This window comes from Ovis canadensis, chromosome 4 (assembly GCF_042477335.2).
Source record: "Ovis canadensis isolate MfBH-ARS-UI-01 breed Bighorn chromosome 4, ARS-UI_OviCan_v2, whole genome shotgun sequence".
Classification (NCBI taxonomy): domain Eukaryota; kingdom Metazoa; phylum Chordata; class Mammalia; order Artiodactyla; family Bovidae; genus Ovis; species Ovis canadensis.
Genome location: NC_091248.1, coordinates 96,347,444 through 96,374,204, shown reverse-complemented (window position 1 = coordinate 96,374,204; position 26,761 = coordinate 96,347,444). Strand labels below are relative to the sequence as shown.

General features: G+C 42.4%; 1 protein-coding gene across 3 annotated transcripts in view; it reads left to right on the top strand.

The window, feature by feature from the left end:
• The window catches only part of POU6F2 (POU class 6 homeobox 2), a 503,169-nt gene that overhangs the window by 454,827 nt on the left and 21,581 nt on the right, over positions 1-26,761 (top strand). For all 3 annotated transcript variants that reach the window (XM_070292382.1, XM_069588256.1, XM_069588255.1), the window contains one exon: positions 25,031-25,237. In XM_070292382.1, the coding sequence (XP_070148483.1) occupies positions 25,031-25,237 (207 nt within the window). The remainder of the gene's footprint in view (positions 1-25,030; positions 25,238-26,761) is intronic.

Sequence of the window (26,761 nt, the reverse complement as noted above, 5' to 3'; positions counted from 1 at the left end):
TAGAAAGAATGCTAGTTATAGGCTCATTTGAGTCCGAAGTCATTCAGTTACTAGCTCTGTGACCCTAGGCAAATTACCTCATCTCTCTCTGGCCTCAGTTTTATTTTAAAATAAAAATAATCAAAAGTAAGCCCCTAGATTATGTTATATGAGATGTGTGTGAAAAAAAAAAAACCTACTCTAGCACCTCAGTATGCCATTAAAGACTCAATCAATGATTATCATAATGTTCATCATCATTTAGAGTTTGTCTAACATTTTCTGGAATGTTTCTTTGTTCAGATATGCAGCAAAGGCAGTGCAGTGCTCAGGCAAAGAGAACAGGCTCTGTAACTAGACTGCCGTTCACCAGGTGTGAGACCTTGGGCAATTGATTTACCCTCTTTGTGCCTCAGTTTCTGCATCTGAAAAATGGGGATTATTATGGCACCAGCTTCTAGGACTAAAGGGCTTAGAACAGGGTCAGGCACATAATGATCATTCAATAATACCATCATTCAATTAATGCTACTTATTAGGATTAATCAAGGAGCTGTGTTTTGGTTTATAGCTGTGCACTGGTTCATAATTCTGCAGTGTCTGAGGAGTTTGAGAATGTGAAAATCTTAATAGTAGGATATTAATTTCCTTTACAGAAATGTCATCCCTACCTTGGATAGTTCAATAGGTGTGTGTATGTGTGTGTGTGTGTTCCTAACACGTATTCAGTGGGTCTGTTCAGGATTTGGCAAGTAGATTTACCATCGATTTGTTCAGCTATGGAATTGGTTTCCCTCAGGCCCCTGGCAATATCTCCTTATTGGCATTATTGCAGAAAAGTAAAAGCAAATGAAATTTCATTTTGTCCTGGGGCTAAAGAAAGCATTTTACATTTTAACTGAAGCTTAGAATGTTTCCTGATGAAATTAGTTCTCGACCACTGTGAAATTTTCTTAAGTGGCAGCAAGGCAAGTCAAAAACCCTCCCTTCAGTCTTTAAAGAGCCAGTCAAGTGGAAAAAAAATCAGCTAAACAATATTACTCTTTTATATATATAAAGAAGAAAATTTTAAAGGACTTACCCATTCAGGTTAACTGAGACTACACACAGCATCCTGTGAATAAACGATGGCTGAGCAGAGCTGGTTTGGCAAGAAGGGAGGATGTGTGGTAGTAGGGGGTGCTTCCTAAGTGACCCCAAGGCCATAATTAAACAAAAACGATCTGCTGATCCTAACAGTAGCCTAGGCTGGAGAGGGGTGGATGAAGAGGCAGGACCACCACTGGTAACAACTGGAAGGCCATTTCAGTATCATAGCTTTCTAGTGGTGAGAAGTACATGTCTTGGAGTGAAGAAACGCGATGCTGACGTTGGGATAGCCCTCTGAAGTATAATAATAGTAAAGCTCCATAGAATCTCTAGAAGGCAAGAGGGTAGCCAAGAACATTGACTTTGAAGGACACAGGTCTAATGGGAACACATTGCTAACTCTGTGGCCCTGGATAAGGTCTAAGAACCTTCCTGGGCCTCTGTTTCCTCATCTGCAAAGTAGAAGCGATAAGACTTCTCACATTCTTTTGTGGTGGGGTTAGACGTGATAGCATCAGGGAGACTGCCGAACACAGTGCCTGCTAAGTCTTAACCATTTAATAAATTGTATTCATTGATCCATAAGTTAGTGCTGTAGCTATTGTTTTTAGGATGAAAAAGCAGCAATTGACACTGAACTATAAGTTGCTAAAATCATTCAATACGATGGGAATTTCCTGGCTGTCCAGTGGTTAGGACTCAGCACTTTCACTGCCAGGGCCAAGGTTCAGTCCTTGGTCTGGGAATTAAGATCCCTCAATCCACACAGTCAAAAAAAAAAAAAAAGAGAAAGAAAATTAAATAAAGTCATTCAACACATAATTTAATTAAGAAGGAGAATCTTTTAGAATCACTACAATATGAATGAATATAAAGTTACAATAAACGCAAATCTTAGCCAAAGGATTGAGATATAATGAACGTATACATGTCTATTGAGGCCCTCTGTGGGTTTGATTAGGTCTGTCTGTGTAGGACAAATAACAAAGCCACAGCTGCCCATGCTGTAAAACTAATTTTAAACTTTGCACAAAGAAACAAATCGATGGTAAGTCTACTTTAACAATGGGACTTGTTAGTGAGATGTGTTTGATGTATCCAGATAAAACCAGTTGAGTGGGAATTTAGGAATTTCCCATCAACTTCTGTATTTCATTTTTTATAATGAAACACGGTAACTCTAGAGAAAAATAGAAGTTTTTTACATAAAAAATAGTACAAAAGACATTCTTGATAAGCCACCCAGATAGTAACCTTTTTCCATACAAGCTTAAGTTCTTTTGCTTATTTTTAAAAGAAATAAAACATTCCTGATACAGCTAAGGCCTTAAAACTCCTCCCATTCCTCTCCTTGCCTTCCCCTGGTGATTGCTATGATAAAAACGGTGATTCCTTTCATGCAAATTTTGCATTTTTACTACAAAATATTGATTTTTTAAAGCTACAAAATCATTACAGAATACCATCTTAATACAACAAATAGAATATATTATTTAGAAACTTTGCACAAATAAAAATGAAACACGTTTTTTAAAAAATTCAGTCAGTATCTAAAAATTCCAAGTAGGCATCTAGATATACCCCTGCCCCCAAATATTACGAACAGAGCAACAGACACATGTAATACATTCAACCAATGAGTTTGGCCATGTTTTCTAAATCAAAACTCAAAACGATGTGAAAAAAAAATTTTATTTTCTCATATCTAATCCACGTGGAACTTAGGGTATTATGAGCAACTATACATCAATTTAAAGAAGATTTTATCTTCTCATTTGCAAATATCATTATACAAAGGTTTTTTTAAGGTGTAAAAATTCAATCACATTCAGTGAAATACATATAAATTAGCATTGTTTAATAGAATAACAGCTCATTCTAGGGACTGGGAAATCTCTGTTTATGGGGTTAGTAACATTATATGAATTTTACCCTGGCTTCATCTGAGTAATAAAGATAAAACAATAACCACAATAAACCACCCCAATCTTTCCACTAACATATCAAATTTCCCCTTTGAGCCCAGTTAAGAGCTCTATTTCCTCATTTCAGGAGAGGCCATTGCATTAAAGCAGTGCTTCCTTAAGTGTGCCCCTCAACACTCCTCACAAAAGGGGGTTCTCTGAGGAGACGTGGGAGGTGCTGCAGTCGATGAATACACATGAGGCCGAGCAGGGACACGCCCCACCCAGCAGATGAGCCAAAAATCCCTTTAATTTCTTTAACCCTGCTTTCCCCAAATTCCCTGCCACCCGCCATATCCTTCGAATTTACAGTTTGGAAAATGGTGCAGGAAGTAACTTACTTGCATCCCTATCCACGATTTTGAATAATAGTGCTGAGTTGTGTCAGACTCTTTGTGGCCCCATGTACTATAGCCCACCAGGCTTCTCTATCCACGCTATTTTCCAGGCAAGAATACTGAAGTAAGTTGCCATTTCCTTCTCCAGGGGATCTTCCCAACCCAGGTATAGAACCGGTGTTTATTCCGTCTCCTGCATTGGCAGGCGGATTCTTTATTAGGAGCGACACCTAAGGAAGCCATTTGAATAATGACTTTGATCAAAAAGGAGCCACTTCCAGGAAGGTTCTGCTTTGTCATGAGGTTGGGAGTAGGAGGCTTTGCAGTGATTTCTGCCCTGCTGTTTTGAGTGCACACACCTGCATTGCACATTTTTGCAGAAAGAAGGGATCCTGCGCAGCTGAGAAGAACTCCCTGGGGTTGCAATCCGAGCACTGTGGGCAGACAGACAAATAGGTGGCGGCCCCCAGGCCTCCCGCTGCGGTGCACTGGCTGGAGCTTTTGCACCTGCTGTGACTGGGCAGGGGTAGGATGAAGGGTTCCTCACCATTCTGAGAAGGGAGGTGCCCTTCATGGGAAATGGCACTAATGAGCCCCAATGGCCCGCAGTGATCCAGGGAGATGGATTTGATGAAGGCCTTGCTTCTGCAGTGGCTCAGCTGCTGACACATGGGATCTAATCAGGTCTCAGAGGCAGTCAGGGCCACAAGCAGAAGCTCCAGTCTGTCCCTCATTGTGACAGCGAACTGTTCAGCCCAGCCCTTGCTGCCTGGCCAAGGGTCAGCTCCTCTCTCCCTCTCTGGCTCCCTCCTTACCGCCCCCATTTCTGAAATGAAAGGGTTAATCCCATTAGTGTCATCATTCCCAAAGAGCTGGCCTAGTTAAAGAGCTGGAAAATGAAGCACCCTCAGAAATCTTTCTACCTTCCTCCCAGAGCAGAACTCAGCAGGGTAGCGTGTCCTGTGTAACTAAAGGGATGGTCGGATGGACAGAAACAGGAGGAAGAATCTAGTTTGGGGGATTCCTTCTGAAGACTAAACCTGAGAGAACCAAGGTCTCTCTCATCTAAAGCAGTGATTTGGATTACAGTGCTGACACTTTTTCCCCCACTCTGGTCACTACATTTTTAAAAAGAAATTCTCGAGTATTACATTTTCCTGTAAATAGGGAAATGTTTTCTTGTGTAGACTCTTAGAGTAAGACAGTTGGGTAATCTTTCTGGCTAAAGAATAAGAAAGGAGCCAATTAACTAAGGGAGCACCCTAATTAACAGCTGTGATTCTAGAAAGGCAATAAGTTACAAGACTTCAAGTTCCCTCAGAGCTAGTCTGACTTTTCCAATCTTTGTTTCAAGAACATAGTTTACATTCCAATTACTGTAAACTTAATGGCAAAATAGTATCACTGACTAACGTTCATGGGATTCATTTCAGTGTGCAAAACTCTTTAGCCATCTTATGTCTTAGAGCGGTGCTAGGTTTTAGCTGAATGCTCCTTTAGGCTAAGTGATTTCTAGAAAAGCAAAATGGAACTCTAGCTCCCATGCACTACGGCTTCACCGTGGAGCAGGTGTCGTATGTGGTCCCACGGGGGCACTTCACCACAGGTCTGATGATCCCAGCCATGCAGACGAGCTAACTCTCGGGAGAGTTAAGGCAGCCCCCTGGGATGATGCCTTTAGTAAGTGGCAGATCTGAGATGTGAGACACAAATCCGTATCCATTCTGCGGCTTCTACCTCACCTTCTGGGGTTCAAAGACCCAGGTTTATTTTCTGGATGCTCCATAGATTTGTCACAAATCCAGAAACTGCATTGCCCCATCTACAAAGTAGAACTGTAATTCTTTTCCTATCAACCTCAGAAATTTCTCTTGATGATACACAAACCCTCACACATTGGAAACTGTTAAGAGCTAGGCTGCTGCTGCTGTTTAGTCGCTCAGTCATGTTAATCTCTTTGCGACCCCGTGGACTGGAGCACGCCAGGCTCCTCTGTCCAACAAGTTCTCCAGGCAAGAATACTGGAATGAGTTGCTGTTTCCTTCTCCAGGGGATCTTCCCAACCCAGAAATCAAAGCTGTGTCTTCTGCTTGGCAGGTGGATTCTTTACTACTGAGCCATCAGGGAAACCCAAGTCTTAAATGAAAGTAAAAGTTGCTCAGTTGTGTCGGACTCTTTGTAACCCCTTAGACTTTAGAGTTCATGGAATTCTCCAGGCCAGAATAGTGGAGTGGGTAGCCGTTCCCTTCTCCAGGGGATCTTCCCAACCCATATGCAAAATTAAGGACCATTTATTTAAAAGGTAATTCTGTACTGTGAGTCTGAGAAACTACTGATCTTAAGTTACACCCTCAGTTTAATAACAGCTTTTTTGTAATGGAAGAAAATTAAACAAATGTATCAGTTGTTAGGGGCAGCCTAATTTTACAAATATTAAAAAATGTAAAAATTATGTAAAAATGTAAAAATGTAAAAAATGTAAAAATTATGGGGATTGTGTAATTGAGGAAGTATTATTTATTTGATAAATCATCAACCAAATCCAGCATCAGAAAGACTATACACTGGGCTATTGATGACGGCTCTCCTTTTAGTAATTTTTAGTGAAAAGTCAGAGATGAAAGTAGAAGCTATTTATGTCTCAGTTTTTCCAAATAAAGGGTGAAAATTAAACTTGATTTGGGTCATGGGCAATGAAAGACAGAAGTGTGAATTTTGACTTAGCATCCCTAGAGCGACATCAGCTTTTTCTGTGCAATTTTTATGGTTAAGCAGAACATTCTCAGAGAGGGGAAAATATCAAATTCACATAGGAGACTCAGTCAACTTCCCAGTTTGTTCATTGTACCATTTACTACACCATATGCCCCAATAATGCACCCAACTTTCTTGTTGGCCTAGAAATTGTTGACATGATGCGTTCTTCTTAGAGATGTAAGCATCATGTCATCAATCAGAGAGAGCCAGCAATGGAAAAGTCACAACACAGAACAGTTAGAGGAGCCAGGTTCAAGTTCAATTGTACATATGTAACCTTTCATACAATCCGGTGGAATACAATCCATTAGCCATAGAGTTCAGTCGCTCAGTCGTGTCCGACTCTTTGCAACCCCATGAATCACAGCACGCCAGGCCTCCCTGTCCATCACCAAATCCCAGAGTTCACTTGAACTCATGTCCATCGGGTCAGTGATGCCATCCAGCCACCTCATCCTCTGTCGTCCCCTTCTCTTCCTGCCCCCAATCCCTCCAAGCATCAGAGTCTTTTCCAATGAGTCAACTGTTTTTGCATGAGGTGGTCAAAGTATTGGAGTTTCAGCTTTAGCATCAGTCCTTCCAATGAACACCCAGGACTGATCTCCTTTAGGATGGAGTGGTCGGATCTCCTTGCAATCCAAGGGACTCTCAAGAGTCTTCTCCAACACCACAATTCAAAAGCATCAATTCTTCAGCGCTCAGCCTTCTTCACAGTCCAATTCTCACATCCGTACATGACTACTGGAAAAACCATAGCTTTGACTAGATGGACCTTTGTTGGCAAAGTAATGTCTCTGCTTTTTAATATGCTGTCTAGGTTGGTCATAAATTTCCTTCCAAGGAGTAAGCGTCTTTTAATTTCCTGGCTGCAGTCACCATCTGCAGTGATTTTGGAGCCCAAGAAAATAAAGTCTGACACTCTTTCCCATTTCCCCATCTATTTCCCATGAAGTGGTGGGACCAGATGCCATGATCTTCATTTTCTGAATGTTGAGCTTTAAGCCAACTTTTTCACTCTCCTCTCTCATTTTCATCAAGAGGCTTTTTAGTTCCTCTTGACTTTCTGCCATAACGGTGGTGTCATCTGCATATCTGAGGTGATTGATATTTCTCCCAGCAACCTTAATTCCAGTTTGTGCTTCTCCCAGCCCAGCATTTCTCATAATGTACTCTGCATAGAGGTTAAATAAGCAGGATGACAATATACAGCCTTGATGTACTCCTTTTCCTATTTGGAACCAGTCTGTTGTTCCATGTCCAGTTCTAATTAGCCATAGAACATTGCTCCAAACTGCAATTCATCTCACCACCTAACACATTCCACCTTGTAAAACTAACAATACACATTAGATGCCAAGAAGTTGTCAAAAGGTACAGACTTCAGAATGTGCCAGTAAAGTCAAGATGTGATATGATTTATACTTACTAATAAATGGCATCAATCAAGCAGCACACAGGCACACAAAGAAAAACACTACACACCCCTGATCTAACACTTGTCAATAGATATTCACAATAGTCCAGTCGCAGAGTGATAGAGATAAAACGTGCAAATATCTGTGTATTCATTTGGAAAGCAGTCCAAGGTAAAGAGCACAGGCTTTCAAATTAGACTCCATCCCCAAGCAGCTCTGCAACCCCAGGCAAGGCCCCTAATCTCACTCAGTTTTGTCTTCCTGGCAATGGAAGGCATTGCTGTCCTCTGATGGAAGCTGCTTGCAGCATCACATGTCTAAGTGCCTCCTACCACGCCTGCCATATAGTTGTCATTTCATACATATCATGCTCTCCCCACCTCTATATATTTTATCCACTGCTCCAAAGTAAGGTCTGTTTAGTATATTGAAGTTTTATATGGAAATGCTTTTTTTTAATGCTTTTAAGCATAATGCCATCCAGTATTACTGTATCTGATGAAAACAACATTTGTCTATTTTACTTAACTTTCTTCAATTTTTTAAACCACTGTACTAATATTTCAGGGTTGTTGTCATGATTAAAAGCAACAAAGGGTATTAAATGCTTGGCACAGCTCCAGGTACATACCGAGTACCAAGCAAGCCCTGCCTCTCTCCCTCACTCTTGACCACCAGTGTTTTGAAACCCATGGTCACCCCAGCATGCAGAGAGGGCCAGATTGATGATTTTTCAGTCCGCTGCTCACACTATTAATAACCAAGTAAGCTGACTACCTTGTTTTCTCCATATTATCAGCGACAGACGGTTAAGTGATGTCAAGCTTGCCTCTGTAACATGACTACGTGGCTGAGGACAGGAGAACGTCCACTTTTCCTCATAACAAAATGTTGTACTTTGTTTAATCAAAAAGCAGTCCCAAGGGTTTTATCTGCGGGGTTCATTAAACTATTGTTCATTTCTTATGATGCTCTAGAATAAAAACATTTCTGTCTACCTTCAGTAAATCTGCAGGTGATATTAGCAAGCTCTCCCATACCACCAAAAGGAAGAGATGTAGTGATATGTACAGCTAGAGAAACAAAAATCTGTTTCAAATTCAGAGAATTTGAGGATTTGATTGCAAGTTGAAACTGATTTTAATGTGAGGATCTTCTCAGTATAATTGGTTACAAAAGAAAGTTTTGTAATACGAAAGGAGAAAGATATTTAAATCATTTATGTTTAAAAGGTGATGCACAGAGAATTCTGTCAGTCCAGTGGTGAGGAGCCCGCACTTTCATTTCCAGGAGTGCCAGTTCAATCCCTGGCTGGGGAAATAATATCCCATAAACCATGCACACAGCCAAAAGTAAAATAAAAGTCTCTTACTAAAAAAAAAAAAAAAAAAAAAGTGGTATACAAATTGCTTAGATGAACACAGAAGGGAGTGAGATGGCATGCTACTCAGAATTCTAAGAATTCATTCTGAATTTTTGAGATCACAAAAGTATATACATTTTAAAATATTAGCAAGAGTTTCTGCTCTCCCTCAGCTCACATCGGGACAGCATAGTGGAAATGGAGATAATGTTGATGGTTTTACACATTTAAACTTGCTCCTGCCATCCTAATCTAGAGGAATCAGAAAGAACTAAGAAAGCACCCTTCTCAGAAACCGAATCTTGGTACCACATACATTGCTAGAAATGCCCCCCCAATTTTTAGAGAAGTTAAACAGGTTATTTTTTAATTCTGAGTAGATTAATTTATTGTTTTGTAACTAAATATCTCCATTGTTCTTTAATGTAAGTATCACTATGCCAACTTCTACATGATTTAACAATCTTACACAATATATATGAATGAATTCATCTGGCATGATGAGAAACATATTCCTAACAAGGCTGTATTTATAGCTTCGCAATTAACAATTCCAAAATTTGTATTATTGGCATAAATTTTGATTTCTTGAGCTTAGAACAGGATAGTTGGAAAATCATTATATTAGTGACATTTTTTGCCACTTTATTTTAATTTTTTTTTAATGTGACTACACCAGGTCTTAGTTGCAGAACATGGGATCTTTGATCTTCATTGCAGCATGTGGGATCTAGTTCCCTTACCAGGGGTCAAACCCAGGCCCCCGGCATTGGGATCATGGTGTCTTAGCCACTGGACTGCCAGGGAAGTCCTGGTTTATTTTTAGTAATAAATTAACATTGTCCCGTGACCAAATTTGAAGTATGAGATGTATAGATAGTATATATATCATATATTGAAAGTGAAGTGAAAGCGTTAGTCACTCAATTGTGTCTGACTCTTTGCATCCCCAAGGACTGGAGCCCACCAGGCTCCTCTGTCCATGGAATTCTCCAGGCAAGAATACAAGAGTTTGTAGCCATTTCCTTCTCCAGGGGACCTTCCTAACCAAGGGATTGAATTCTTGTTTCCTACACTGTAGGTGGATTCTTTACCATCTGAGGTACAAGGGAAGCCCATATCATATATTATACTCTTCATATATATTTTGTATATATTATGGACACCCATATTACATTGTATATATATTCTATGTATATACTTTGAGGGACATTTAAAATAGGAACCAGAAAATTACGAGAAATAACTAGAAGAGTGCAATGGCCCTCTGTCCTCACAGTTATCAAAACCTGCCCAATGGTTAGGGGTAAGAGAGTGAAAACTGGTCACCTATGAAAATGAGGATGCAATTTTATGAGAAAAACTCATTGGCATAATTCTAATGAGTTATAGTCTGTTGTGAGAAATGAGAAATTCAGTGGTCTCACCCTAAAGAACATTGAAAAAACATTACTAAGAAGAAATTGAAAAAGTAAAATATGGTAAAGCGATGAAGACAACTTTTTCCTGATTGAACAGATAGATAAATTTTGCATGCAAGTATCAAAATACATTTAATTTTGCCACAACAATAGATATTCTCTTCACAAAAAGCATATGAACCATCCTGTCCTCATGAAAGTGGGTGGTAGTAAACAGATGCCTCTTTAATGACACCTGGCATGGCTTCATTCCCCCACCCCAGCCCCCTTTTTTTCTTTTTTTAGAGGCTTGTTATACTAATTTAAATTCAACTTTACAGCCTGAATGCTTGAATGCACTCACAGTACTAGGTGATGATAAATGCATGCAGCACTTTCTTTTTCTCTTTCCTTTTTTTTTTTTTTTTTAAGAGCAGGGAAAGTTTGTTACAGGGCCAAGCAAGGAGTACAGGTGGCTTGTGCTCAAAAAACCCAAACTCCATGCAGCATACTTTTGAGCAAGTGCCTTCACTGACTCCCACTGCTCCAAAGAATTTGGAATAATGGAGATCACTGGTCCGTGATTTAGGTTTTTTGCTATCTTTGCTGTAGCTCTTTCTTCTCTCATTTGGGACGAAATATTGCCATTTCCTTCTCCAAGGGATCTTCCCAACCCAGGAATCGAACCCCAGTCTCCCGCATTGTAGACAGACGCTTTACCATCTGAGCCACCAGGGAAGTATATAATAAACAGTGTGTAGGTGCAGGGCTTTATTTAGGAATGTTTACTAAAGCTTCTTAGGGCTAAGGCTGAGTCAAACTAAAAAGCAATAGCTAACTTTAATCTGATTTAGTCACTTAAACTGGCATCAACAGGCAAAACCAGAAACACTTCCTCACATTCTAAGTCTTTTTTTGCTGGCATCAAAACTTAGAATCTTTGGCAAAGCCATGTAAATGCTTACAAAGTTCATCTTTCTGCAAAATGATGGCTTCACCACAGTTGTGATTCTCTCTGCAGGGGGAAAAAAAAAGGTGTTTTAAGAATTCCACAGTGCTGGCAACTGTAAAGAAAAAAAAACAATTTTGTAGTCATTGGGGAAAAGATGAAAGAGATGATGAAAACAAATGTTTCCAGTTCATGTTTAAGAATTTGTTTTCTGGTACATGGAACATCTGACTGGACAAATACTATGAACATTATAGTGACAATTAAAGTCTCTAAAGAGAATTGGAAATTGAAGCATTAGATATTATTTATGAAGATTTTCATTTCTTCCATTGAAAATAACATGCGTGGGCTTCCCTGGTGGCTCAGTGGTAAAGAATCCACCTGCCAATGCAGAGGACAAGGGTTCCATCCCTGATCCAAGAAGATCCAGCTTGCCTCGGAGCACCTAAGCCCGTGCACCACAACTATTGAGCCTGTGCTCTAAAGCCCAGGAGCCACAAGTGCTGAGCCCACATGCGACATGAAGTCCATGTGCCTCCAGTCTGTGCTCCACAATAAAAGAAGCCTCCACAATGAGAAGCCTGCACACTGAAATGAAGAGTAGCCCCTACTCATCGAAACTAGAGAAAGCCTGCACACAGCAGCAACGACCCAGTGCAACCAAAAATAAATAATCTAAATAAATCTAAAAATAAAAGTGAGAAGCTACAAGTGTGATACCAAGGCCATGATGGGTTGAAGGCATTTGCTTTTGTGTGAAATGTCACACTTGTCCCTGTTATAAATAATTGCATATTGAAATATACTTTTGTTTTTATTCTTAGGACTCAGTAGATAGCAAAATCATAACATAGTCACAGATGAAGTGGAAATCTTTGAGAGCATGGTAGAATTCACATGGATCCTTGTGGTGGAATCAAGATGGCAGAGGTTATGACTGTGGTGTGGTCACTGAAGAGAAATATTGTCCTGTGAAAACTGAAGAGCATTCCCCACTGTGTGCCTGTCATTTCTACTCTGCCATGGGAAATGGGCCATTTCAATTATGTTCTTGGGGACCAGGTGTCCCAAGGGATCCACTTCCCATCTACCTCCCGACACCCACCATGAATAACTCAACCCTTACTGATAACTGACTTCAAGATGGCAGACCCTTTAGCCATCTTCTTTTCCATGATCAAAGTTATTTAAAAATAAAATCTAGGATCAGGAGGTATTTCTCAGACTCCCCAAATCTAGAACAGAGCCTGGCACATAATGGGCACTTAGTAAACAGAATGCAGAAATCAAATTTTAATATATTAGTATTCTTCAAAAAAATTTTTTTAAAATACTAACACTTTTCAGGAGAATATAAGAACCTATTTTAATGATGAGTGAATTCAGCCATCTAATGACACAAATGAGTAGGCAGTCAGTCCTTGAAAGGAGGAACCTGGGAGATCCCCTCAAGCCACTGACAATTCCAGCAGTTTCCCTGGAGGAGGGAAGAGCCAGCAAGACCACTGTCAACAGCAGGAGTTCTAGTTTTGGGTAAACTTCTGCAATCTTGACCATCCGAACTACTGGGAACCTAGGCTTTCTTTTATATTGGCAGCTTGTTGGTGCCATATTTGGCAAGATATACAGAATGCTCCCGTTTATCCCAAAGATTTTTATGGATTCAGATAGCAGGATAATCCCCCAGTCTTCTACAGTGGGAATGAGAGCAATGTGGTGTGGCCCAAAGCTGGGCACTAGAAGTTGCTGAGTGAGTGGGTGGGTGAATGAGCCTGTGAGTGATCAATTTGTATGTGAGTTCAGTTCAGTTCAGTCGCTCAGTCGTGTCCCACTCTTTGCGACCCCATGAATCACAGCACGCCAGGCCTCCCTGTCCATCACCAACTCCCGGAGTTCACTCACACTCGCGTCCATCAAGTCAGTGATGCCATCCAGCCATCTCATCCTCTGTCGTCCCCTTCTCCTCCTGCCCCCAATCCCTCCCAGCATCAGAGTCTTTTCCAATGAGTCAACTCTTCGCATCAGGTGGCCAAAGTACTGGAGATTCAGCTTTAGCATCATTCCTTCGAAAGAAATCCCAGGGCTGATCTCCTTCAGAATGGACTGGTTGGATCTCCTTGAAGTTCAAGGGACTCTCAAGAGTCTTCTCCAACACCACTAAATGCACAAATAAACAAACATTCTTAATTTTACACCATTCAGAACAAAGCAGATATGTTTAGATAACTGCCTACCTTTTCCAAAGTACGAGGTAGTTTTTTATTTTTCCCCTTCTTTTTGAATTATCTACATAGCTACATCAATCCTCCATTCTTGACATTGAAAATTCTGCCAGTATATTTGTATTATCCATTCACATAGGCATACTTTTAATGTGTAAAGTACTAATATTTGTATAAACAACCAAACTCATATATTAAAGCCTTTGGGTATATGCTGGCTATATACATTTCAAAGGAGAAGATGTGCATAGAACAAAATGACAAGCTCTCTGTCCATTTCCAAAAGAATCTCTCCAAATTCTACTTCCTTTGCCCAGAGAAAATTGCATCAGTGGTGAAAATCTTGCTTATATGACCTTTGCTGAGAGAATCTACTTTGCATCAGCGAGAATTTCTTCCCAATCACAGATGAAGCCAGTCAATTTCTGATTACAACATCATACCGAATCAAACCTTGAGCTAATGTTTTGCAAAATTTACTCTCCATTCTTCTGTCTTCCTCATCCCACCTTCTAATTGAGTAAAAAGCAAGCAGAGTAGTAAAGGAAAAACAACACCTTAGAGAAATCAAGAATCTCTAAATAATCCAGAGCTTGACAATATGCTTTCCCATAAGTATACAACTCATATAATTTTGAAATTTGGGTTGATGGTGGGTCCCTATACTGTGTTCAAGAAAAGGGTTTGTTTCCTGGGCACTGATCTCTGCCCACCACTGACTCCAGGAATAAGCCACGAGGGCAGTTACGATGCCTCCTCACTTCATTCTCATTTCCATGTAATACCATCTTATATAAATTTAATTTAATCTTTTGATTATTCTCTGGATCAAAGCTTTTATTAACACTTGAGTGGGAACCGAAATAAAAGAGAAAATAGCAAATCTCACAAATACAGTAAGCTATTTAGGAACAGATATGATGCATCTTAAAATTTTAAAGTAAACAAACAAAGCAAATTAAAAAAAAATAACAACTCTAGAGTGTAGCATATGCCAGATTCAATTGTAGAATTATTGTAGTAGGAACTGTCAACTGCTCAGAACAGGGCTGCAGCTGCTAACTTCATTTTGCTAAAGGACTCAAGAAAGATTCAGGTCCACTAAGAATGATCGTTGTATCAATTGAGTTGACTCTTACCTGGGAGACCTGTCAGCTCCCTGAGATGTGGATTTCCTTCCACAGTGTTTACTGCTAATGGGCTGCACAACTAGGGTTCAGCTTGTGCTCCATAAGCAAATCGTTCCTGTAAACACCTTTGGAATTGGCATTATTCATCCTGTCTTACATCATTGAGAACAGAATCTTTTCACCACCACCACCCCTCATCATTTGTAAGTGGGAAAACAAACGCATACACATTAGGTTTCTTTTTTCTCAACAATTAAAAGACTGTGTTTACAGTGTGTTTGGGAATATAGGGTGAGTCTTGGCTTTTATTAAAGATGAGAGAGGAAATAGAGACCCATCAAAGCACATCATTACTATACCTTAGAAATATTGCTGATTACTAGTGAGAATAATCTTGCTAACGTTATTGTCAAATGACCATGTCTAAATGGTCCTGAACCTTCTGACCTTCCCTTTTCCTAGATATTGTTACTGTTTTCTTCTTTGGTGGGCATTGGTTTTGCTTGTTAGAGTTTTCAGGTTTTTAAAAGGTTCAGAACTTCAGCAACTAAGACATTTGAATAGTATCCATTTTTTAAGTCCTGAAACTTCAACAAGTTTATAAATAGTGTTATAAATAGCAGCAGCACCTACTTCTCAGAAATAAACCAAATTCATAGTTTATGGGGGGAAATGTATATTCTGCTCACAATTTTAAATTTTCTACCTCTGCTAGCTTGTTAAATTTTCTCCTCCCTTCCTCCATGTCCCCCTCTTGTTTACCTTTCTCCTCTATTTTTCAAGCATCCTTAGTTAACAAACTCATGACAGTATGATCCACCAAATCTCCTTTTTTCATGTTATTGATGGACCTTCATTGCGGTCAAGACAGTCCCCATTTTCACCTGTTTTTAAAATTAACAGATAGCAGTGGCTTAGAAAATATTCAGTAATATTCATGAATAAGGTCATGTTTAATTTAGAGGAGCTACTTATAGACCAAAAATGCTAAAATTAAATTAAAATATGAAAAGGTTGGTTTTTATCCCCTGGCACATACAATGGTGAGTTAGCCCAGAGTGGAGGGAGACTTGGAGAGATTTACAAGTTTAAATTTCTTTATGCAGTAGTTTACAGTTATCAAACCCCTTCCCATATAAGTGGAGAAAGAAGACAGAACTGAAACTCAGAGGATCACCATCAAAGGCTCCCATGGTCCCTTTCAATCCTCCAGGTGGCCATGGACCTGACCCTCCCCCTGAATAAAAGCTACTCTGGGGGCGGGCCACTTTCCTGAGGTCTTCCCAGGCCCCTCTGGGATACTCCAAGGGGACGTTGCTATAGCAAAGTGGTTTCTTCCATCTCCTCACTCTCCTCTCAACGCTTGGTTTTCTCTTCCACTCTTCAAGCCTCTCTCGGTGATGTTGTCCCAGTGTCCATAGCTCAGGGCTCCTCTGGGACAAGGATTTAATTTTTTTTTAATATTTTTTTTAATTGTGGTAAAAGCCACATAATATAAAACATACTATTTGTTCAGTGACATTAAGTACATTCACATCATTGTGCAATTCTCACCATGATCCATCTCCTGAATATGTCGCCTTCCTAAACTGAAATCCTGTCCCCAATAAACACTAATTCCCCATCCCCCCTCCTCACCTCACCCCCTAACCCCTGGCACCTAGCTTCTACCAATGTACTTTCTGACTCTGAATTTGACTTTTCCAGATACCGTGTATAAGTGGAGTCAAACAGTGCTTGTCTGCACCTAAAGTATATTGGAATGCATTTTTAAAGTTAATTAATATATGGGACAAGAATTTTAAATAGCTTAGACCCATGACAATGAGTCCAAGGAAACACACACACTCCACTTATCAGTAGGAGCATTGCTGGTGTTAATGCACTGACGCTTAGGCACACGGAGGCCAGCCCAGATGCTCTCTCTTTCTCTCTCTCCCTCACCTTTTTCCTCTCTCAGCCTTTTTCTCTTCCCCACTCAGCTCTTACAGCCACACTGTCTGACCTCTAGATCCTCTGGGTGTATATTCCCTAGGCTGAGGGGACACTATTTATTCAGCCACGTTCTTTCATGTTGAAGAGAAGAGAAAGCTTTCCTTCCCCATCCCTAGAGTGAGGAAGACATGCAGAATTTCAAGAATTCTCTTTATCTAGGCAATGGCATCCCACTCCAGTACTCTTGTCTGGAAAATCCTATGGACTGAGGAGCCTCGTAGACTGCGGTCCAAGGGGTCGCTAAGAGTCGGACACGACTGAGTGACTTCACTTTCACTTTTCACTTTCATGCATTGGAGAAGGAAATGGCAACCCACTCCAGTGTTCTTACCTGGAGAATCCCAGGGACGGGGGAGCCTGGTGGGCTGCCGTCTATGGGGTCACACAAAGTCAGACATGATTGAAGCAACTTAGCAGTAGCAGCAGCAGCAGCAGCAGCACCTGAGTTCTGGAGTGATCTAACTGGTTTTCACAAACCTCTTTTGCAAAAGCATAAACATCTAGTCCCTCCTTTGGAACACAGCCCCTGTTGAACTTTGGTGCCTCCACCAAAACTCACAACTTTGCATTGTGACAGGACAAGGAAGATTTAATTATTTTTTCATGGGAAACTACCATGTTCTGTTCTTCAGGGTAAAGCCTTTTCATAGCGAAATGTTAACACACAGAAAAATTCAAAAAAGCATTTACAACTTAGTGCAAAGGCCCAGGGATTACAAAAACATGTCAGAAAACAGAAGTTATGAACAAACATTTATGGAACACCTCTTTGGTTGTTAGAGTACCTTGTTGGGTGCTCTGCATGTGTTAACTTGATGAGGCTTCACAATAACCTCAGTTATTCCACTCAGTTCAGTTCAGTTCAGTCGCTCAGTCATGTCCGACTCTTTGCGACCCCATGAATCGCAGCACACCAGGGCTCCCTGTCCATCACCAACTCCCGGAGTTCACTCAGACTCACGTCCATCGAGTCCGTGATGCCATCCAGCCATCTCATCCTCTGTCGTCCCCTTCTTCTCCTGCCCTCAATCCCTCCCAGCATCAGAGTTTTTTCCAATGAGTCAACTCTTCGCATGAGGTGGCCAAAGTACTGGAGCTTCAGCTTTAGCATCATTGCTTCCAAAGAAATCCCAGGGCTGATCTCCTTCAGAATGGACTGGTTGGATCTCCTTGCAGTCCAAGGGACTCTCAAGAGTCTTCTCCAACACCACAGTACAAAACCATCAATTCTTCGGTGCTCAGCCTTCTTCACAGTCCAACTCTCACATCCATACATGACTACTGGAAAAACCATAGCCTTGACTAGACGGACCTTAGTCGGCAAAGTAATGTCTCTGCTTTTGAATATATTATCTAGGTTGCTCATAACTTTTTTTCCGAGGAGTAAGCATCTTTTAATTTCATGGCTGCAATCACCATCTGCTAGTTAGTGGCAAAACTTAGACTTGTATCCAACCAGTGGGGAATTTTTTTCCTCTCCCTCTCTCGGTATGTTTATCTCATGAAGACTATTAAGAACAATTATCTTTAATAGCTTTTGAGTGAGTGTGAAAGTCACTCAGTCGTGTCTGACTCTTTGGGACCCCATAGACTATACAGTCCATGGAATTCTCCAGGCCAGAATACTGGAGTGGGTAGCCGTTCCCTTCTCCAGGGGATTTTCCCAACCCAGGAATCGAACCCGGGTCTCCCACATTGCAGGTGGATTCTTTACCAGCTGAGCCACGGGGGAAGCCCTCATGGCTTTTAAGAAGTCATTAAAGGGAAGTGGATTTTCTTAGTGTTGTCATTGCTGTTTTTACAGCATCAGTTTTCATGCAAATTATCCTTCTCATAATGTGAGTCAAAGTGACATTTTAAAGATCATGACACTTCCAATTCTTTACTCTCATCTGTGAGTGTGTTTCTAAAGTTGAAACCAAGTAGTAGAGCACTCAGCAGCAAGAATCCTCATTCTAACTGACAGTGAGAAACATTGAGTAGGTAGATATTCCCAGAGGCGGAATACTTACTGATACCCATAGTGTAAGCATTAAACTGTATGCTATAAAAAGCTCTTTCTCACACTCATTACGAAATTGTGTGTCATCTATTTCTTAGAGTTTGACCTGAGATAATTTGGCTCATGTCCTGGGCTTTAGTTATGCCCCCTTCAGACACACCTCCATTCCCTATGCCCATACTCTTGCCAGACATTGTTAATCAGTCATGGCACTGTTTCTTCCTGAACATTGGAACATTCAGAGCTCCAGGAAGCCATAGCCAATTGGTTGATTGATTGATGTTGCCTGCAACAAGATTAAATTTATTTATCCTTAGTTGCATGTCTTCCTCTAATTAAACTCACTGATCTGCTTATCTTCATGCCTTTACTATCTCTGGCTCAGATTCTCCATAGAAGACCTCTAAATATTCATACTTTTCATGTTTCCCTCCTTGGACACTAGATTGACTGTCACAAAAATAACTTTTGTTTGGGAAATGGATATATTTCCCTATTCTTCCTAAATCAGCATCCTAATTGGAACTGCCAAAACAACCAAGTTTAACCTTAAACTTGAGAGCACCTGAGACTGAAGTCAACATATTATGTAAAGAAGACAAAAATTCCCTGGAGGAAGAGAGAACAGTGGCTGTGGCCAGACCAGAAGAGAAAGGGAAGGAGACAGGTGATCACTCGCTACCAGCTCCTTAGCTCTCAGAAGCTAGAGTTCTATGCTCAAGAATGGACAGAGTGATGCCAGGTGTTAACAAAAGCCTCTTGACCAAAAAGTGCTGAGGTTACACAAATATTTGACAAAGAATTGTCTCTGCTGATGGACTGAAAGCCCTGAAAAATCACCCCTTTCCAGCAGTGATGGGTTTCCTTTTCCTAAAGATATATGCAACAGAATTACTTGTCACATTGACATCTGCAATCGCATTCTCTGTGGCAGAGTTTAACAGCATGTCATAGACTATTACAACATATGGCCCATCAGACGACTTGTCTGGATGCCCTAGGCTTCTGTGATACCCCCTCAACTGCTGCTGATGACACCTACATGCTGGCAGTGAATAAATTCAGCACCCATTCCTCTCCATCAGTTATAATGCATCTCTGCTAAACACCTCAACTACACTGAGGTCCATAAGGGCATTGCAGTGATAACGTGGTAACCCAAGGCATTACATGCCACTGAATTGCTGGGGTTTGCCACAATCACAAGATAATCATTATGGTGGCTTAAATCATAATGGCCACTGGATAATAATAGCACACTTATGTGCAAGTCATCCCCATTCTTATGAAAATAGGGCGATGTGCTAATGAACACTAGTAATCATTTCAGTGATTTTTTTTTTTTTGGTTACTCTTACAACATGGACTTTATTCTCCCTTGTGGTTTATGCTCTTAACCCTTTTAAGCAAAGAGACAAGTGAACATGAACAGCAACAACAAAATAAGTCCCCTGTCAGAGAAGCTGGAACTCTGAGGTCACAAATTATCATTGCAATAGCAGTATGGGCCTCGTCCTGGTTAAAGCATTCATCAGAGATGAATCATTACTGTTGGAGTCAGGGAAAAGACAGAGGGGATCATTGCAAATGATGCCTGAGCTATTTGCTGTAGGATTGATGGGCCAATAACTTCACTCAAAAATTTCTAATGTTGCAACCTAGGCATAAAGTAGACCATGCTTGTTGAATTGAAGTGGAAGGCAACGAATCAAGCATCCCCTATGCCAAGGATTCATTGAAGCCTTTTGCTTCACACTTGGAGGACTACAATAATATCCCAATGACTCATCTTCTGGTCAGTCACCTCTTGACACTCCAGTCCATTCTCGCCACGCAGTCACATTCTCATCTGAAATAGCTCCATTTCAGTACTCTCCCCTGGAACTTGACCCTTCCAGGCCAACCTGTCACTGACCAAAGTCTTCACTCTCTTTTGCATGAAACTAGTTAACTCACCACTGCCACGTTTCTCACCGCCCAATTGAAATGGATTCTCTGACTTGCCATATCCCACCCAACCTCCAAGACGCTCTTCTGCCCCTGTTTCTTCTAGGAAGTCTTCCTAGCCATCATCTTCATCTTTCTTCCTCTGAAACCACTCATTCATTCCAAACATTCCTCTGAGCACTGACCATATGAGTAGAGATTTTTATCAGAGAGTCCTTGCCACTTTGACACGTATCATTTCTCCATCGGGTTGTTAGAATCTTTGCATGCAATGAGCCTATTTTTATCACCCCTCCCCTGCCCCAGTTGTGTCTTCCTGGTGTCTTCCATGGCACATGACGCTGTGTGTTACATAGAGAAGGGTCTGGTGGTATGAGGCTCTTCTGCCAGAGTCCTCAGCATCTCAGGAGAGCTGGAATACGAGAATATCTCTTGTGTATCCGATGCCTGGATCCAGAGTCCCAGCACAATGGCCGTTTGCTCGGTGACATGTGCTTCCATCAGGACATCTCCTTGTGGTAAATCCTTAGCCCCAGGAACCAGAAAATCAAACTCCAAAAGCTAGTCCTTGGACTACAAATGCTTTGAAAGTGGCTTCTTTCTATCTTTGTTCTCAAATCAATTTCATTATCGTCTTTTCTTTTTTAAAATTTATTGTTGGCTGTGCTGGGTCTCTGTTGCTTTGTGAGGCTTCCTCTAGTTGCAGGGAGCGGGGGTGCCCTTCGTTGCAGTGCACAGGCTTCTCATGGCAGGGGCTTTAGGCACGCGGGCTTCAATCGATGTGGCATGTGGGCTCAGCAGTTGCAGCTTATGGGCTTACTTGCTCCCCAGCATGTGGAATCTTCCTGGACCAGGGATCGAACCTGTGTTCCCTGCACTGGCAGGCGGATTCCTATCCACTGAGCCACAGGGAAGCCCCCTTATTGCCTTTTCAAACCTCAGCTGCGATTTCCTGATTTAGCTGAAGAATGTGTAGATGCAAATACTTCCTTTGAATATTGAAAATGTTTTCATTTAAAACACAAGTATTCCAGGTCAATGAACCTCCCACCTTGCTGCCTCGGCTCCTCGCATGTCCTTGTGACCACCTTTTGGAAGTTAGAGTCTAAAGAGAAGTTAGAGTGAGATCTATGTAAGCAAAACTGGCACATCTGACAAGTTTTCAACAACACAGTCTCCACACTTGGATGCATGGGAGCAAATGACAATGAGCAAGTTGTAAGGCACTAGGGAATATTAAAAAATTCCCCACAGAGCACTGCCAAGGGTTTGACAAGCTGAGATGGTGATCCCAACTGTGCCGAGAGGAGAACAAAAATGAAAAACGCTCAACTTCACAGAAGCCATCCTGACTTTAGAACCACCCAACCCCACCCTCCCACCTCTCAGACAAAGCCTCCCATTAAAGGATCCCCTCCGTCGGGCCATTGTGGGTCTCTCTGGCTCTGACACTAGCACCACCTTACCCTCAGTAAGTGATGCTAAGGCCCAGGAAAGAAGAAAGGAGCAAAGGAGGGGTGAAGGGGGACAAAAGTGACGCCATGTTTTAGTAATGTTGCCGTGAGGTGTTGGCAAGTGAGACTGCACTTGGGGAAGAGGCTGGTGAGACGCTGTGTTTGCCTTTGCTTCTTTGCACTCAGAACGCAGGCAGAGCATCTCATTACCGCCAGGCGAGCACAGACTCGTGTCAATCTTCTTGGAAGCAGAATGCCTCACTCCACATCCCAGTGTGTTCTGTAGCTGTCAGGTACTTGCCTCCTCTGAAGCCTTCTCCCGGGCTAAACACGCTGACATCCTGCCTAAAATAGAACCCACAACCCTGCCGCCTAAGTGAATCCAGCTTCTGTGGGCTTTCATCTGGGGCCAATCAGGAGGAGTGGGGCTTCCCAGGCCCAGGGAAGTCAGACAGGATGGGTGAGCCTCTGGACTTTCCCTGTGCATTGAGGACAGGGGCGTTGTACATTTCATGGTGCAGGTGAGGAAAGTGGGAGTAGCCTGCATCAGAGTCAGACAAGGAACTTGCTCCCCTCATTGCCTGTGGAGTCAAAGCCTTTGGACCCTGGGATGTTAACGCAAGACCAGTCATCAATAAAGTACTTATGCGCCCTGATCTATTGATGTGGACTCCTGCTGACCTTGCTGGCTCTGATGGGACATGCTCATGGCCAGTGCTGCTGGAGGGACAGTGCAGTCTTGCTCAGTGAGACTGTGGAGCTACAAACTCCCTGCAGGACCGCTGACCACTCTCTCGGAAACGACTTGACCTTGCTTGTCCGCCGTTGACAACTGCCATGGATACCTGATATTCGCATAGCTCCTCCATTAGCGCCATCCCACAGGAGCTTCTGTGGTGGAAGCATGGCCTGCCGAGTGAGGAGGGATGTCTCTCAACTCTGATCTTTGGACTGAATCCTGTGGTCTTGCAGGTCTTCTGCAGTGCCAGCTGTATCTGGAATCCAAGAGACAGCTGAACCCAGAAACCATTCCTTCCCAAGATGGCTATTGAGAAACTATGTCCCAAGCCCTGCCTGGGGCACGGTGGGCAGAAAATGGAATCATTTATAAACTTAGTCTACAAGCAGCTAAGCATCTGGTGGGAAACTGCAAGCAGGATGCAGGGCTTTTCCTCAGAGCAGGTGCCCTCCTATGTCCTTCCTGTGGTAGCAGCCAGGGGACACATGGAAAAGTGAGCATCTGGGGGTCCTGCACACCTGGACCCCAACTCTGCCACTTGCAAACTCCTCCCTGAACCTCCACTGTCTTACCTGCTGAAAAGGGGTGAGACTAGTGCTCACAGGACTGAGCTGTTGTGAGAATGTGGAATGAATGAAAACCAGACCCATGAAAGCACTTCCTGAGATAGTATTGTTAATATGTCGAGGTGGCCCCTCAGGTCGCGTTACACAGTTCATGTCTGGAAAGTGTCCCTGGAAGACAGCCAGCAGAGCAGAGCTGCATAAGCATCCTGGGGTACCTGGAGGGGACAGCATCTAACCTGAGTTCCATGACTTTCCCTGGGAGAGTCCATGACATTGGAAAACAGAGTTGTATTTTCTTTTCTCACCAATTAGATTTGTCCCTGTCAACTTACAAATGTGTCTGTGTGTCCAGATCTTATGAACACCTCTGTTCACGCTCCCTTTCTCCCACCACGGTGACTGGATCCAGCCAGGCCCTCCTGTGATGCTCTGCATGAGCTCTTTACTGACACCAGAGGCTACCAGATACAGAGAAAAGCCTCCCCCAGCTGCCGCAGAAGCCTTGATCCTCTCACCTTTAGGGCCCAGTTTAAAACCCATGTGTTAAAATGCGCTTTCAGAGACCTCCCTGGCAGTCCAGTGGTTAGGAATTTGACTTCCAGTGCAGGGCTGCCATTCTGATGCCTTGTCAGGGAGCTACGATCCACATGCCTTGTGGCCAACACCAAAACCTAGAACAGAAGCAATATTGTAACAAATTCAGTGAAGACTTTTACAATGGTCCACATCAAAAAAGAAAAAAATTAAAACGCTCTTTGAAAAATGTTCAGTCCTCAGTCGTCATTTCACCTCTATTTTGAGTTTCAGTTATCGGTTAACGATCCCAGTTCTCCCGCCGAAAGCACAGGCTGCTTACGATACAGTGGAGGAGGCAGTGCAGCTGGGACTGGACCTATGTGTCCCTGACTCCAGAATCCGGGCTCTGCACCCCCGTGATCACCAGGGCGCTGCTGGGGCCTCCAGTCGTGCTGGGATGTCAGGGAGCTAACCCCCGACCTGAGAGAGGAGCAGGAAGACGGGGAGGGGAGGGAGGGCTGGAGAGGACAGGAGAGACCCAAGCAGAGGAGAGAGTACAAGGAAGCACGTTGTGTGTGAGGAGCCCTGTGGGGAAGGCGCGCGGCTCCCCGGCCGGAGGAGGGCCTTCAGTGCATGAGACGCTGATGCTCCGTCTGCTTCTGAGACAGAGCAGGGGAGTCTGCTGCCCTGGCAGAAGTCACGCGTTTCTGCCCTCACTGCTGCCTGAGTTTCCTTTCTTTTTTTCATATTGAAGTATAGTTGTAGTGTAGTATAGTTTCAGGTGTTGTGTTAGTTTCAGGAGTCCAGCAAAGTGTCTCAGATATACATAAACAAATATTTATTCTTTCTCAGATTCCTTTCGCAGATAGGTTGTTACAGAGAATGGAGCAGAGTTCCCTTTGCTACACAGTAGGTCCTTGTTGTTTATCTAGTTTGTATATAGTAAGGTATATCTGTTAACCCATGATTTTAGTTTTAAATAAGATGGTTTCCCTTTTTGTCCAGGCACTCGGTCTACGTGTGTTTCTCTCTCCTTCACATGCTCATCCTTTGCTACTTTCTTTCTTCTCCAGATTGGTCTGAGGATTCTGAATCAGCTCTCAGGGAGCCTCCAACAGAGACCAGAGTATGAGAGAGGGTCAGGTGCCTGTGCCAACTCTGAGCAGAGCCTGGAGCCTCACCTGTGGGCTTGTTTCTTGCAGATTATTGGGACCATTCCTCTGATGCCGAATCCAGGGCCTTCAAGCCAAACAGCGAGTGGCACGCAGGGCCTTCAAGTGCAGCCGATTACCCCCCAGCTCCTGACGAACGCCCAGGGCCAGATCATTGCCACAGTCATCGGGAACCAGATCCTGCCTGTGATCAACACGCAGGGCATCACGCTATCCCCCATCAAGCCCGGCCAGCAGGTAAAGGCTTCTTGTCCAGACAGCCGTGGCTACCTGGACATCTCTCCTTACCGTCCTTCTTCTATTTGGGCTCAATCAATGAAAAGTAATTTTTAAATTAGAAAATATTTAATCTCACTAATCCTAACATATTAATACTTATTTTTTAAAAAAGCAAGTAGCTTTATTTTTCATTATTAGTGAATATGAGTGACAACTAAATAACTGCTAATCTATAAACAAGAATATATTTGGTTATAACAAGGACAATTGCCTAAAGTTCAATAGATTTGTGTTCTTATTTATCACAGCTTATGATACTTAACTTTCAGTCAATTTTAAAAGGGGTCAACAAGAAATTAAGACCAGTTAACATCTTATCTGTAAATGGCAGGGGCAGGGGGAAACTATTACTCATTAAGAGATCCCAAATTGATGCTGCTAAAAGTGCTTCCCAGAAATTAGGGAATGAAAAATAGGAGGTTCTAATTGGTAGAATTTTATTAAAACCATGAGAATCCAGTATGTTTTATCCATTCAAATATCAATCAAGCACTTTCTGTGTGTTATACTAGAAGCTGGGTACACAGCCCTGAAGAAGAACAACATGGTCCCTGACCTCATGGAGTTTCTGGTTAATTGTTTTCTTCAATAAACCTTTCTTGATAACCCACTATACACTGAGCCTCTGTTTAATGATAAGAAACAGGGTCGAAAGTGGCAATTTCTTGTCTTAAGGAGCTCATAGTCTTGTAGAGGACACAGATGTATGAGCACAGCCCCATTATGCAATAAAACAGAATGTCCTGGGACTTCCCTGCTGGTCCAGTGGTTACAAATGTTGTTGACCCATCATTCACCTGACTGACTCCAACCCATCCATCAAGACTCACTTCCAAAACACATGAGCACTTCCACAGTGGGAAGGGGTGGGGACTGGGCAGAGGGACAGAGGAGGGTGGAGCGGGCGAGGAACTAAGATCCAGTGACATGGCCAAAAAAATTTTAATAAATAAATAAGACAGCATGTCCTGTAACAGGAGAGGTATGCCCAAAGTTTAGTATTATCACAAAGATGGAAGTGACTGACTGTCCGGAGAGTGTTGAGTCCTCACGTGGTTTGGAAGTGAATCTTAATGGATGGGTTGGAGTCAGCCAGGTGAATGATTGGTCAACAACATTCCAGGCAGTGGGGATAGCAGGCACAGAGGCAGGAACACACAAAGAAGCCTGGAGTATTAAAACACAGGAAAAGGGTTCATGTGACTGAAATGCAGAGTCTGAGAACAGTCATGGAAGGGGCCTAACATTCAAACTAAAAAAGGTGACTTTGTCCCAGTGTGATCTTGAGGCATTCCTCATCTTTGTGCCTCAGTTTTCTCATCTATAAAATGGGGAAATGTCAGTATCTCCCTCACATAGCAGTTGGGGGGCCTCTCTTACTCCCGCTGGTTCTCCCTCTAAATCGAAACCACTGCCTGTGAGCCAGGGTTCCCACCACCCTCTTCTTCCCCAGCTTTCTCACGGGCAGTGGGACAGTCCCTG